General features: G+C 44.2%; 1 protein-coding gene across 3 annotated transcripts in view; it reads left to right on the top strand.

Annotated features, from left to right (window-relative positions):
* The first annotated feature begins 6 nt into the window (after positions 1-6).
* The window catches only part of TPRA1 (transmembrane protein adipocyte associated 1), a 17,901-nt gene continuing 4,726 nt past the window's right edge, over positions 7-13,181 (top strand). Inside the window, exons 1-9 of one of the 3 annotated variants that reach the window (XM_035894822.1) lie at positions 7-2,762; positions 4,125-4,327; positions 4,492-4,624; positions 7,157-7,243; positions 8,877-8,949; positions 9,965-10,044; positions 11,232-11,342; positions 11,778-11,838; positions 13,146-13,181. The exon at positions 13,146-13,181 is cut by the window's right edge and continues 49 nt beyond it. In XM_035894822.1, coding sequence (XP_035750715.1) covers positions 2,760-2,762; positions 4,125-4,327; positions 4,492-4,624; positions 7,157-7,243; positions 8,877-8,949; positions 9,965-10,044; positions 11,232-11,342; positions 11,778-11,838; positions 13,146-13,181 — 787 coding nt within the window. In that variant the 5' untranslated portion in view covers positions 7-2,759. The other 2 variants (XM_009639310.2, XM_035894823.1) reach the window with 2 other exon arrangements.

Genomic DNA, 13,181 nt, shown 5'->3' with positions numbered 1-13,181 from the left:
TCCCGTGGCAGCAGCGTCCAGCGGCCCCTTTGCCTCGCCCGAGGGCAGAGAGTAACTTCAGGTTTTCTCCAGCTCCCTGGTTCCTTTACCAGCCTTTAAAATAGGCACTGTCCCCTTGCCAGCGTAGAATGAAGTGACCGCGTACCGTCGCTGGCCTTCACTTGCCGTCTTCTTGTTTGTTGTCTGTGCACCCGCCTTCTAGAGGATAAAAAACCGAAACCAAAACAAAACCGACAAAAAACTTAGGATACTTGTTTCTGAAAGGCGTCGCTGAATCAGGGTTCTCTGATGGTTTGGATTGTTGTTGGTACTTCTGCTTTTGGCATTTTTGGTAGGGTTTTTTTAGCACTGCAGTTCCTTTCTTTTTCAGTTTAGTTCGGAATGAAATGTGAGAATAATACTTGGAGAAGAGAGAGGTCACTGGTGGAAAATCCCTGCCTTGTGAGTTTTTAAGGGTGAAATGCAAAATGCAACTGTTGTGACCAAGAGTGAGGTTTGAAGAGTCATCTTGAAGAGAAGAAAAAAAGGCACTTTTTTAATTTTTCTTTTTTCTTTTTTTAAACATTTAAGTTATTGAAGTAACACTTGTATTTAAGCAGGGATCTGGATGGTGGGTTTTTTTTTCTTGCACAAATGCAGTGTTTTAAGGAGCAATCTCAACCCTAGCATGATCTGTACCTGGAAGATTTTCTGATATGGTTTTCAGAAAGGAAGAAAACTTTCATTTTTTTTATTAGGGCTGAAACTCTGGTAGTGTGTAATTCACCTTTATGTGGCTGGGCTTTGAGAGCACAGGGAATTGCCAGTGATTTGAGCTCTGAATTTCCCTGAGCTCTGATACGGTTACGGTGCCTTGAGTCAAGAAGCAGCATCCCCTCGGTGAAAGGCAATCATTTACACTGAGGGTGCAGCTGAGCCCTCCCCAGCACTCTGCCACAGTAACCTGCGAGTCACGTGGATGTTCCCGATCTGAATGCAACTTGGGAGTCCAGCACCTGGACAGAGGAACAGGCCTCAGCCACGTCAGGCTGACTTCAGCTGCAGTGTAGAAAACCATTTTATTTTGTTTTCTGGTGTATGGTGCATAGAGCTGCCTGCTAGAAGAAAAAGGGAGACCAGGACTGTAGCATTGGTTTCCTTTCATACGGCTACGGGGTGATATTACCCCCATTGCGTAGGTTGGGCTGGCTGAAGCCAACAGCCCCATGGAGGCAGGGTGTGGTGAGTGATCTCTTGGATATGCTCAGCTGATTGGATTTATTTTGGACTAGACAGGGCAAGGGTTTGGACAGTGTGCTGTAAGGAGCACTGTTGCCGGGAATGACGAAGCCTAGTCGGACACTTGCCATCAGTTCCTGGTGCTGTTACCACCCAACTTTTGCTGGTGATTCAATGGGAACTGGACAGTTCTCCACATCCTTGCTGTAGGCCTTAGCTATTAGAAAAGCACGGGGATCGTGCTGTCTGGGTGACAGCTTTGTCTGCCCTTTCTTATCATGTTGGATGTTCTGTTGCTCTGCCTTTGTGTATACTCCCATCTTGGCAGGAAGAATAGGATAGTCATACCAAGCTGTAGCGAGCAGCCTGTCAGAGAGGTAGGCTTGATTCTGCTTTGCCCTTTGAAACCTTGTGACTGGAGCTCTGTTACATGTGGCCAACTCCGCTCCTTATCAGCAGCTCGCCGCTGTTGCGTGATAGTGGTTGCTCCTAGGGAAAAAGAATGGAGCCTGTTTGTTCTTTTTATAAGGAAGATGTTTTTCCCATGTAATTCTCTCACAGCTTTATACTCAAGCTCTTTTCAGCGTGACAGGCAGATTGAATTCTTTCTCCCAGTAGAGATATTAGGAAGTTGTGATGGTTCACAGCTGATGGTGTTATTCTGCCCATGCTCTATGAGGTTTTATCTACCCTTTCCCAGCTTTTTTAAAAATCAGATAGATTTTTTTTTTTCCCCTGTCTTGGCAAATGTGAATATACTTGTCTGTGTGGCTCCTGAGATGCAGTGGTGTTTCAGAGGAAGAGAATGGAGCAAAATTATTAACTGAAAGTCATTCTCAACAGTGTCAATTCAGAGAAGTGAGAAGCTGGAGAGAAGAGAGATTGTCTGGAATATGAAGGTTGTTTACTGGAACCTCTACTAGAAGTAGGATTTTTTTAGCACGGATTTTGCCACCTCAGCGCAAAGTTGATCTTTCCAGGTCTGCATGTGTGAGTTTAATGCGACGCCTCTTGTGCAGCACAGCATATGGCAGTCGCAAAACAAAAATCCCGGCTCAGTGAGTATCAGTGTCGGCATGGATGAATCAAGGGGAGGGTTTGTTAGCTGAGGGTGGGATGATCCCCTTGCCCCTCAGAAGACCTGGGAAGAGTCTTGGCCTCTGAAGAGAAAGAAGAGTTTGTGGCTGACAGTCTTGATCAGTTTGTGGGGAAGGAGCTACTGAACTCTGATAGCTCAACAGATGACACAGGGCTGTGCTGATTCTTTCCAACTTGTGAGTCACCCAGAACCTTGCAGGGAAAATACCTTCCGAGTCCTGTCACAGAGGCTGTCAGTTTTTGCCATGCCAGCCAGGGCTAAAATCAAACAGGGAGTTGTTGGTTTTTTTTTTTTTTAGATGAATCCTGGATTGACTATAGCACACAGACTGCTAGAGCACTGCCTCTGGCAATGTGCGTCTTTAAGATGCCAGTTGATAGAGATTTCCTGTGCTGAATCTGTGTGTTGCCTGTGACCACTTCTTCGGGGAGTGCCAGGAGAGATGGTAGGACCTTGCGTTTGCGTTCAGCTCATAGCTTAATGGTGAGGGTTGCTGGTTTAGGGTGGGAAGAGGAGAGGATTTGCACAAGATGATACATTGAATCGGGAACAGGGTTATTGGGGTAAATCACGTCAAAACTCTAGTATATACTAAATCCTGATCTAAAGTACTGTATGCCATAGTCCACTTAAGCTTCCAAGGTGATTGTAGAACCAACAGAGGGATAAAGTGCCCACTGGCATGGGCATGAACCCCCTGGAGTTTTATGGATTGCAGAGCAGAGTTTCCCTTTAACTTCTGGAGGGACAGTTCACCTCGCAGCAGTGTAGGGCCTGGGGGATGGACAGATGGTGGAAAAGATGTGAGTGTTCTCTCGGGGAAGGCAGTACAAAAAAGTTTCATCAGGGGAATGGGAAGTTCTGTCTTGTCATCTTTCTGAGAGGCACGAGAGGTGTAAGGTAGAGCAGGCAAAAGAACCGAGTGTCATGACACTTCTGATTCTGACCATAGCTCTCGCCTGCCTGAGAGTTTGACTTTAGGAAACCCAGTAGATAGGACTGTGTCTGGTTCTGGGTTTGTAAACTCCCGGTGATGATGCTGATCTGTGTCTGAGAAGGGCAATGCAATCAAGACTGTTGGATGTGAAGAAGCTGGAGAACTGTATGCTAACAGGGTTTTAGGTGCTGTCTTTTCACAGCCTTACTGTTGTGCTTAAAAATCAGAATAGTTCTGGTGTCTTGCAGAGGGTTAGAAGAAAAATGCTGAATCCTGGCTTTTGCCAGTGTTGGTTTTGGAAGATAAAGAGACTGTACAGTCCCTTTAGGTAAAAGTATGTGAGGATCTCTCCGCTGTCAGACTGTGGGGTTGGTAACAGCAACAGGTTTTTAGGGAGGGGCCTTAATTTTTTCTTTGCAATAGTTGAAATCAAATCATTGACTGTAACTTCTTGATCGCGGGAGCTAGAATGATAATTAATGTTCTGGTACAGCAGGGTTTCTCTTTCCATCTGGTGATGCTGTGTATTGCTGCTGAGTCTTGATTTCTTCTGTGAATCTGCCAAAGCTCAAAAAAATCACAAAATTTAGTCCAGCATAATATTATACTGTTTTGAAGGTGCTTGTTGCTCTGATCCAGGATAGTGGTTTCGTACTGTCCACCCTAATGGCTGTGTGCAGAGTAAGGGCAGGTGGCATTTCATTGCGTAATACAATCTTTCAGATGATGATATGTTGCTGTAACAAGCAGGAAGCAGTTGTGCAGGGGCCTCATGGCAGGGATGTGTTTTTTAGCTCTGACTCACAAGTGATTTAATGTTGCTTTTTGTCTCTGCTGTGGTTGTCTTGTGCTGTGTTTGACCTGGACCAGAAGGAAGGCAGGATATTCCAGTCCATGATGTCTGTGACGAGATTCTCCGTGTCTGACAACATCACGCATTCGACTGCCCTGGTGACAGCACTGGATAATGTGACAACTTTGTCCCCAACAACAGTGCAGGCAATCAACGACACCAACATCACTGTGCCACACAAGTGCCTGTTGTTGCTCTATGAGGACATTGGGAAGTCCAGGTGAGATGGAGGAAATGGGACCATGGGAGGAAAAGGTCTGACCCAGGGCCAGGGGAAAGAGCTTGCTTTCTCAGAGTTTGGCTGAGAAGGGACAGGGGCTGGTGCCTTCCCTTCTAGATGTTGAAGGACAGGAAAAAAAAACCTGTTTTATTTACTTCTTGCAGAGTCCGCTACTGGGATCTTCTGCTCCTGGTTCCCAATGTGCTTTTCTTTATGTTTCTTCTCTGGAAGCTGCCCTCTGCCAGGGCCAAAATCCGGGTCACTTCCAGCCCAATCTTCACTACATTCTACATACTAGTGAGTACCACTCCATGCTTTTGAATGAGTGAGTGTTCTTTTTTGTATTACCACTCGTGAACAATATGATGAAACAAGTGGAGAGAGAGCCTAGACAAGATCTTGGAGGGATAAAATCTATATTTAGTTCAAGGTGTACTACAAGAAGTAGACACAGATATATTTTTTTTCACTGTCTGAATTCTGCTTTTTACAGATTCTGGGACCATCTGTTGGATTTGAGTGGATTTTGTTCTCCTGTGGTCATTTTTTTTTGTTTTCCTTTTTTCTTCTTTTGTTGCTTTATTGTCTTTGAATCTAGTATCTTACACTTCCCTTGCTCCTTGCAGTAAGGAGCATGTGACACAAAACCAGCTTCTCACTGAGGTAGTGAAAGTGAAACACTAGAGGATGATTTGTTTGAAGCTGTTGAAAAGCTTGGTCATCTGCTGTAGAAAATAGCAATGTGACAGGGTTCTGGTTAGTTTGGGAATGTAGAAATCCAATCCTGTTAGTTTCTTTCCCATCATAACAAAGTGGCTGCTGACTTGATGATGTTCTTGACACTCCTTAAGGTGGAAACAGGATGTATAGGCAGCGCAGTTACAGTTCTCAAACTTCTGAGATCTTGTCTGTTCTCCTCTCCCCAGTTTAAAAAGGCACAGGCAACTTCTGATCATGCTAAGGTAGTCTCTTTTGTAATCTCTGAACATCATACCTATTAACTGATTCTGCTTACAGGGCATGGTAAATGCACCTAAGAACCTACCTGAGTTTGTTTAAAAATACATTCAGAAGCTTTATCATAGATGCTTTTTGAGATCCTGGCTTGCCTTGGTGCATGGCATCATGTGCTTGCTCCTCAGTGAGATTAGTACAGGCTGTAGAAGCAAATGTGTATTTGAATTGGGTTAGATGGGAGGCATCCTTCTTTGGGCTGTGTACAGGTCCTGGCATGGCAAAACCCAAGAAGCATCAAAACCAAATCTGAGCTAGTTGCCTCAGCTGAATCTTTGGTGGGAAGTCTTGTTAGATCTTTCAGGCCTGGAATGTGGGCACTGGGCTTGTGCAGTTTTGGATAACCAGGTATACACACAAATGCCCCAAAATTTTAAAAACATTACCAGCCATTTCCAGCCTGGATTTAAATCTTCCTTTATGCTTCCAGTGATGCACGTGACTCAGTAAGCAGTTCATGCCAAAGGCTTTGAAAAGCAAAACTCCTGAGAAACCAAAGGGAAGAAAAAAGTGTACTGTCTTCAGGCTGTTGACTTTTTCAAAATGGAGTGAAAAGCAGAAAGTGATGAAACAGCCTTAGAGGAAAACGCTTTCACTCAGTTTGATCTTCCAGAGTATGTTATGAGGAAATGAGGATGTAAGTGTGTTCTGTGAGGATTTCCTTTCAAACGGTTGTTTGTCACGTCTTGAAGGAAAGCTTTCTTGTGGAGTCAGTGATTAAAGCTAAGTTAATAGATTGGGAAGAGTCTCTACCTACTTAGAGAGGAAGCAAAAAGGGTGTGTTTTCCTCTCCAATGAGTTGTTGGTGCTCCAGAACACCCCTATATTCAGGGACCCTTCTTTTTTGTCAGTGTTTTGTCTGAAATTTTTACACCTCAGGAGTAATGTTGTATTATTCTTCTTTCATGCCATTTGCATCCCTTCTTTTTGTAAGGAGGAAATATTCTGTTATAGGTGGCTTATTGATTGTTTTCATTCTCCAGCCACCTTAGAATCAGCTTAGACTCTTTCCATTCTCCAATAGATGTAGCTATCTCTTACTTGCATCATTAGAATTAGCCTGTGACTCTGAGAACTTTGTCTGGAAAAATCTGCTTTCTTAGAGGGTAGGTCTGCACAGCGGAGGGTAGATATATCCAACTGAGCTCTTAATTGCATAGTATGGCTGTGACAGCACAGGAGTTGGTAAATTAGCCTTGCTGAGCTCTACGCTGTCATGCTTAAATGGTACATGAGCTGACTTGGGTATCTCTGTGTTGCACTGTGCAGCAGGGTAAGATGCTGTTGGCTGCAGCTGACTTTTTTCTTCTGCATTTCTGAGCATTGTCAGTGCTGAGTGAGAGAACAGCAGATTTTGGTTTTGTCACAGATCTGAAGTGCAGTAGTTGGTATTCAGTGGCTTCTGTTATCTGATGTGATTGGTTTATTCAGTCATACCAAGCACTTGACCTCGTAATTTGGAGGGATACGGTTTTTGTCTGGTTTTTCTCTTCCCCTGCCCCAGTGGACTGAAGGGTGGGAAGACTGTTTGCCTGTAAATATACTGTTTTAAGGGGTGGATGGGACCTCCTCAGAGATGTTTAATCTGACAGTTGAGGAAACTTGTTCCTTCCTAGATTCTAAGCCAGTACTCCTACATCTAACAGACCTGAGGAATCTTCTTCAGCAAATTAACTCTAATCTGCTACAGGAAATCCTTGGTACATGTTATCAGGCTTGAAAGCTGACCTGGTAATGGTATTCCAGCAGGGTTTCTGGTCACAACTGCATATGTGCCTTTTGACATGAGCTTGCTTTTGGTATCTTTTTGTGTAGGTATTTGTGGTGGCTTTAGTTGGTATTGCCCGTGCTGTTGTCTCCATGACTGTGAGTGCCTCTGATGCTGCCACAGTTGCTGATAAGGTAGGTACAACACTGATTTTAGAGGCTCTGCTTTGTGCAGTTCTAATCACAGCAGTCTGCTACGGCTTCCCTTTTATGTGCATACAAGAGTTGTGTTTTTTTGCAGTACTCATAGCTATGTGTGCTATGGAATCCTGTTCTGATAGTTGTATCTAAATGATCACAACATCCAGGGCTGTAAAACAATAGACTTCCTAAAATAGACACACAAATAGTGGCAGCAAAACTTTCCTGTTGCAGGGATGGAATGACTCTGCTTTGCAAGAGCTAAACATCCAGATACCTTTAATGGATAGTCAAGATCTGGCCTTTGTTACTCTTGCAATATATGAGTGGCTTTTTGAAAAGTATTTAATGCTTTTGTATTGAAAGTAAATAAAACTGAATTCCCTTTTGAGACTGATATCTGAACGTCCTTGAAGCCACTCTGAGCACAGGGCAAACCCTTAGCAAACAGGAAATAGCTCTGTATGTGCTGTTCCTTTGTACTCATTTGATTTGTAGCAGAATATTACCTAAACCAAAAAGCTCTATCTCTTGAGCTGTTAGAGGAAGAAGAGCCACCCCACAGACTACAGGTCTTCTAGCTTTATTCTCTGGGATCAGTGTGGTTCTTTTACTCTTCAACGTTACCTGTCAAAGCATTGTAGTACATTGCTTGTTGTGAGTGGCTGGATATGTGTAGCATTTTCATTCACCTCTGCTGAATAGATGTAGATCCAGGACTTGAATAACGGAGAAGAGTGAGCAGGTGCTTTTCTTCAGTGCTGTTGGTGTTGCTGCTAAGTGCACCTTGCTGGGAAGTCGTGCAGTGAGGCAGATACTCTGTCAGTTTTTCCTGTAAACATATGTTCTATCATGTCTATTATGGTTCTTTTGTTTTCTCTCATATACATATATGCACACACATCTATTGTATATTTTTCTGAGACGAGAAGTGTATCATCAAATGCCTCTTAAAATACTGTGTGTCTTCAAGAGAGAGTGCCATTCACTGTTCAGAGGAAAACCATTAATAAGCCAGAATCTGGGTTCTTGTTCTAGGTCTGGCACTGATTTATTGCATGACTACCTGGAAAGTTGCCTCACCTGCTGGTTTGTTTGGTCTTGTTTCACCAAATAAAACATGGGAATGAAAATTATAAGCTGGAAATGGGAGGGCTTTAGAGTTGAATATGCTTTAGATTTTTAGGGATCAGTAGCTTTGGAGGAGTGCAGAATACTGAGTTTGTTCAGTCATAACTGCAGAATCTACTGTTTTAAGGACTGGCCCTGTTTGATATTATACTTTTGAGGTCTTCCTGGGTTTGTGCTCCTTGGGAGTACAGCAGAGAACATATCCCAAGACAGGTGACAGATCCTCAAGTGTGGCGAACCATGGCCACTTCCTCCCTCCCTAGGCATGCTATTTGCTCGCCCCCACGCAACTGTTCTGTTTCACAGGCATGGACAGGGCTTGGAATAAGCATATAATTAGTATCCCTACAAAGCATGAGGAAGGATTGTGGAAATTACCTGCTCCATTCAGAGGCTGCCATCCCCTGGAGCAGAGAGTGGAGTTTTGCTGTATTAACTTCCGACTGGTTCCTGGCTCCATCTAATCATGTTTGTCTGGTTTCTGTTATCCCCTCAGATCCTGTGGGAGATCACAAGGTTCTTCCTTCTGGCGATTGAACTGAGTGTGGTGATTCTAGGCCTTGCCTTTGGTACGTGTCACGAGGTTTCTGAGTGCTTTGAACGTTTCCTATTCCCTTTTTTTCCATAGAGGCTGCATCTGTAAGTTTTTGGAGATGCTGATTCTATAAAGTGAAGGAGCTCTAGAATAAAGACAAAGCAAATTGGTCAGTTTTAGTTAGAAATGGCTGAAAGCCTGATTATATTTACAGATCTATGGCTTGTGCAATTTCGGGGTTTATATGTGCTTTTTTTGTCCTGTGTAAAGGTGGTGAAGGAGTGTACAGCTTAGGTGAAAATGACTTATGCGAAGATCAACAGTCTGATCTTTGCTTCAACCTCATTTTATTTATGGTCCCTTTGGGGGTCCTTCTGTCCCCTCCTTGGTTGGTTCTATCGTCGCTTCATTCGAATGCTTTAACTGTACCTGCACTCTGTAACTCTACTTTTTCGGTTGTACAAGTGAAAATGCTGTTTGGACCACCTCTTTCTGTGTCTCAGAGGTAGAGGAGAGGGGTTGGTAGGTGTCACTTGCATCTGCCAGTGGGACAGCTGAGCTCTTTCATCTTTTGAGGGCTCACAGAATAATATGGATTGAAAGGAGCTTCTGGAGATTGTCTGCTCCAGCGTATTCCAGTGCAGATTTCTCTAAACTATGCAAGCCCTTCTCCCCTGCTCTAACCCAGTCTCCCGTAAATGTTTTTCCCCCAAGAAGAGACTTTACAACATCTCAGTATACGTGATACCAGAGTCATTCCTGACTTTTTTTTTTTTTAATAACCCCAGCAGAAGGACTTAGTTGCTTTCTCTGTATTAGTGTGGGCAGAAGGAAAGCAAGTTAAAACCTGTTGTTTTGTAAGTATTACTTTGTCTGTGAAAGGCCCAACTCTCCAAACAGGGAAGCAGTTTCTAGCAGTTAAGTGAGCTTTAACCTTCCCTTGAAGGCCTCTGGAAATACAAATGTTTTCCTGTATTGGTTTTGGAGAGTACTGATTTTTCTAGGGCTAGGATTGCATCCTGAGTAATTTCTGTATTCCTTAATTCCAGGTCACCTGGAGAGCAAGTCGAGCGTGAAACGTGTTCTGGCAATCACTACAGTGCTATCTCTGGCATATTCTGTCACCCAGGTGAGTACATTGGAGTGGAAGAATTAGTCTTTGCAAAAGAGAGGACTCTGCTTGGAGTTAAGCAGTTAAATATGGGACTCCTATCTGGAAAGTAGCAGCTTTGTTCTTTGGATGAGGTTTTGGGGGAAGACTGGATGCTTGTGGCAATGTATGAGGATCCCAGAGGCATAGATGAGACTGTATCTCCTTGTTCTCTTTATGGCATGAAAGGCTCAGCCAAGGTGAAGAAATGAGGTGAGATTTAGAGGGATTGCCTTGTTTAGTGAATCTTGGAACAGGAGGGAGAGGTTTTTCCCACCTGAGCCACAAGTTCTGAATCTAGCCTCAAGTGCCTTGAAAACTAGATGGAGAGACCTGAGGTGTGCTTGCCAGATGAGGGCAGTGCAGCGGGCCTCTTGTCTCCTGACTTTGAGAGCTGAGATCTTGCTTCCCTTCAAACTAGCAGCTGGCTTGCTAGCTCAGTTAATTAGCTGTGTCTCCATCTCTCTAAACAATGCAGTATGTGTCTGGATTTATTCTCCTCAGTATGTAAGTGGTCAGCCCTGTGTCTCTATACTTGGGGCAGTGCCAGGATAACACACAGATCTTTGTTCTGTGACCAGGCTCTTGCTTGCGGAGGCAGTGAGCTGATCATTACCACATGACAAAGCTGGAGGAGCCTCATTAAATATCAAGTGTTTGAGCTATATCTGGGTTTAGTAGTGCTTACAAGCACTTTTCTCTCTCCACTGTCTGTATGGTAGCTTCTGTTCATACCATTTTTTTAGGAATTCAAGTGAATGGGACAGTGTCCTTTCCCAACTCTTGCACAAGAGTGGGCTTTTATATTCTGGACATTTCATCAGGAAAGGTCTACTGTAGAGACAGAAATGGAACTCTCTATTTCAGACAGACAACAGCTTGCATCCCCTATCCCTTCATTCAGTCTCTCTTCTGGAATGTCACTGATGCTGGTTTCCTTCAGATTTAGGTTGCTACCACTTTCCCTCCCCCCATTTCTTGTCTTCAGGTTCTTCCTGTTTTCCTGTGTGAGCTTAACTTGGTCTAAGCAGAGCAATGGTTGGGTCTTAGGTGGCAGGGACAGCTGTTGTCTGAATGTCTTTAAACACAGTCTTCCTTGTCCAGGCACCCACTGTAGTGAGGGTGCTGCCTGTAACAGAATCATGTTGGTGCCACTTCTCTCCTAGGGCACCCTGGAAATCCTATACCCTGACGCCCACCTCTCAGCAGAAGACTTTAACATCTATGGCCATGGAGGGAGACACTTTTGGCTTGCCAGCTCCTGTTTCTTCTTTCTGGTAAGTACTGGGCATATGTTATGCACTCTGATACCTTCTTTGTATTTTCTAAATGGGGCAAGGAGGATGTTTTTAGCATAATAAGGCCCTAGTCCCCCTCCTGCCTGATACAGTGCAGCACTGATGCTTCTCATGTGGCAGGGAAGCTGAAGCAATAAAGGTGTGGTGGGGGTAGTGTAAGCTGTGGCAGCTGAATTCCAGCTGAACTCAGATGTTCTTCACTCACTTCTTTCTCAGTGACCAGCCTTTTTGTGCTGATGGGGGTGAGGTGTGGGGCCTTCACATCTGCACTGTCTGCACTGGTTTAATACCAGGGGGTCTGTGCCCCTGTCCTGAGGCATCTAAGGAGTGTGTGACACCACACACCCTCCCTGCAAAGGTTGTTGAGTTCAGTTGCCAAGCAGCTATGGAACAGTTAGTTCTTTGTCTCAACAGGTCTATTCCTTGGTGGTGATTCTTCCAAAAACTCCTCTGAAAGACCGGATTTCTTTGCCCTGTAAGTGACTCTGGTGTGTTCCATAGCATAGATGGAGACAGTGCCAGGATAAAACATAGGTGGAAGTAAGAGGTTCCTGTATCTGGTTGCGCTGCAGATACATCCCACTATCTCAGCATACAGATACAAGGCAAAGGACTGATAAGTTATCCCTGGATTATGCCTTCTGGAGAGCAGAATAAGAGCAATTACATTGCTACTTTAGTAGCTAAACAATTACATTAAGAAAACAAGATTTACTGCTCTGTTAATGATACAGATGTAATGTTAATACGTAATCTTCAGAGAGCTGTAAGAATGGCTTCTTAACAATAGCTTCCTTTGAAATGCATGTATGATCACAGAATCACAGAATCGCAAGGGTTGGAAGGGACCTCGGGAGATCATCTAGTCCAACCCCCCTGCTAAAGCAGGCTCTCCTAGAGCATTCTACACAGGACTTCATCCAGGCGGGCCTTGAATATCTCCAGAGAAGGAGACTCCACAACCTCCCTGGGCAGCCTGTTCCAGTGCTCTGTCACCCTTAGAGTAAAGAAGTTTTTCCTCATATTCAACTGAAACCTCTTATGTTTCAGTTTGCACCCATTGCCCCTGGGTGTTAAAGTGCCCATGATGTTAAAGTGTACATGCCAGTCCTCCCCTGGGAAAGAAAGGCCAGTTGGGAGCTGCTTATTAATTAAATGCTGGGCATTTACTTTTTTAAGATTCTCCTCTGGTTTTTCTTTTTGTTGCAGAATATCTGCAGCTCTTGAATGGGGAGAGAAGTTGTTGCTAAGATGTTTGCATTGGGTTGTTCTCTCTCTAAGTAGCGTTGGCATATATGTGTGGGTACCCTGAGGGAGTGGATATGTGTGGCACATGCCACAGGCAGGTGGTCCTGGGCCTGATCTGCCTGGTGTCCAGCATACCCTGCTGCTCCTGAGCAGTTTTGTTAGTGCTGTACATTGGAAAGGCACAGATTCTGGTTTGGCTGTAGAGTTTTTGTTTGTTTTTTCTCGCATTCAATTATGTGACTGACATTGGTTCCAGATGCTTGCCTATAAAATCTTTGCAGTGTTGCCATGACCATGTGTTTTCAAAACCCACCTTGTGTGTGTGTATACACATGCAGGAGGGTATGGTTTAGTCCACTCTGCCTCCATCAGTCCTGCCAGCAGAGGACAGGGAAATGCAGCTTAATTCTTCAGTTCTTAAACAGACAAGATGGTGAGGTGCTTCTGTTGGGTTTGCCATCTCCATCAAACAGATATGCACTGGGCTGGTGCTTATGAGGTTGAGCTTCATCAGTGTCCATGTCTTTTCCACAGCCAGGAAGAGTTTTTATGTTTATGCTGGAATCCTGG

The sequence above is a fragment of the Egretta garzetta genome, unplaced genomic scaffold (assembly GCF_000687185.1).
Source record: "Egretta garzetta isolate BGI_Z169 unplaced genomic scaffold, ASM68718v1 scaffold215, whole genome shotgun sequence".
Lineage (NCBI taxonomy): Eukaryota > Metazoa > Chordata > Aves > Pelecaniformes > Ardeidae > Egretta > Egretta garzetta.
The sequence above is the reverse complement of the archived record's forward strand: the minus strand, read 5'-3'. Positions and strand labels throughout refer to the sequence as shown.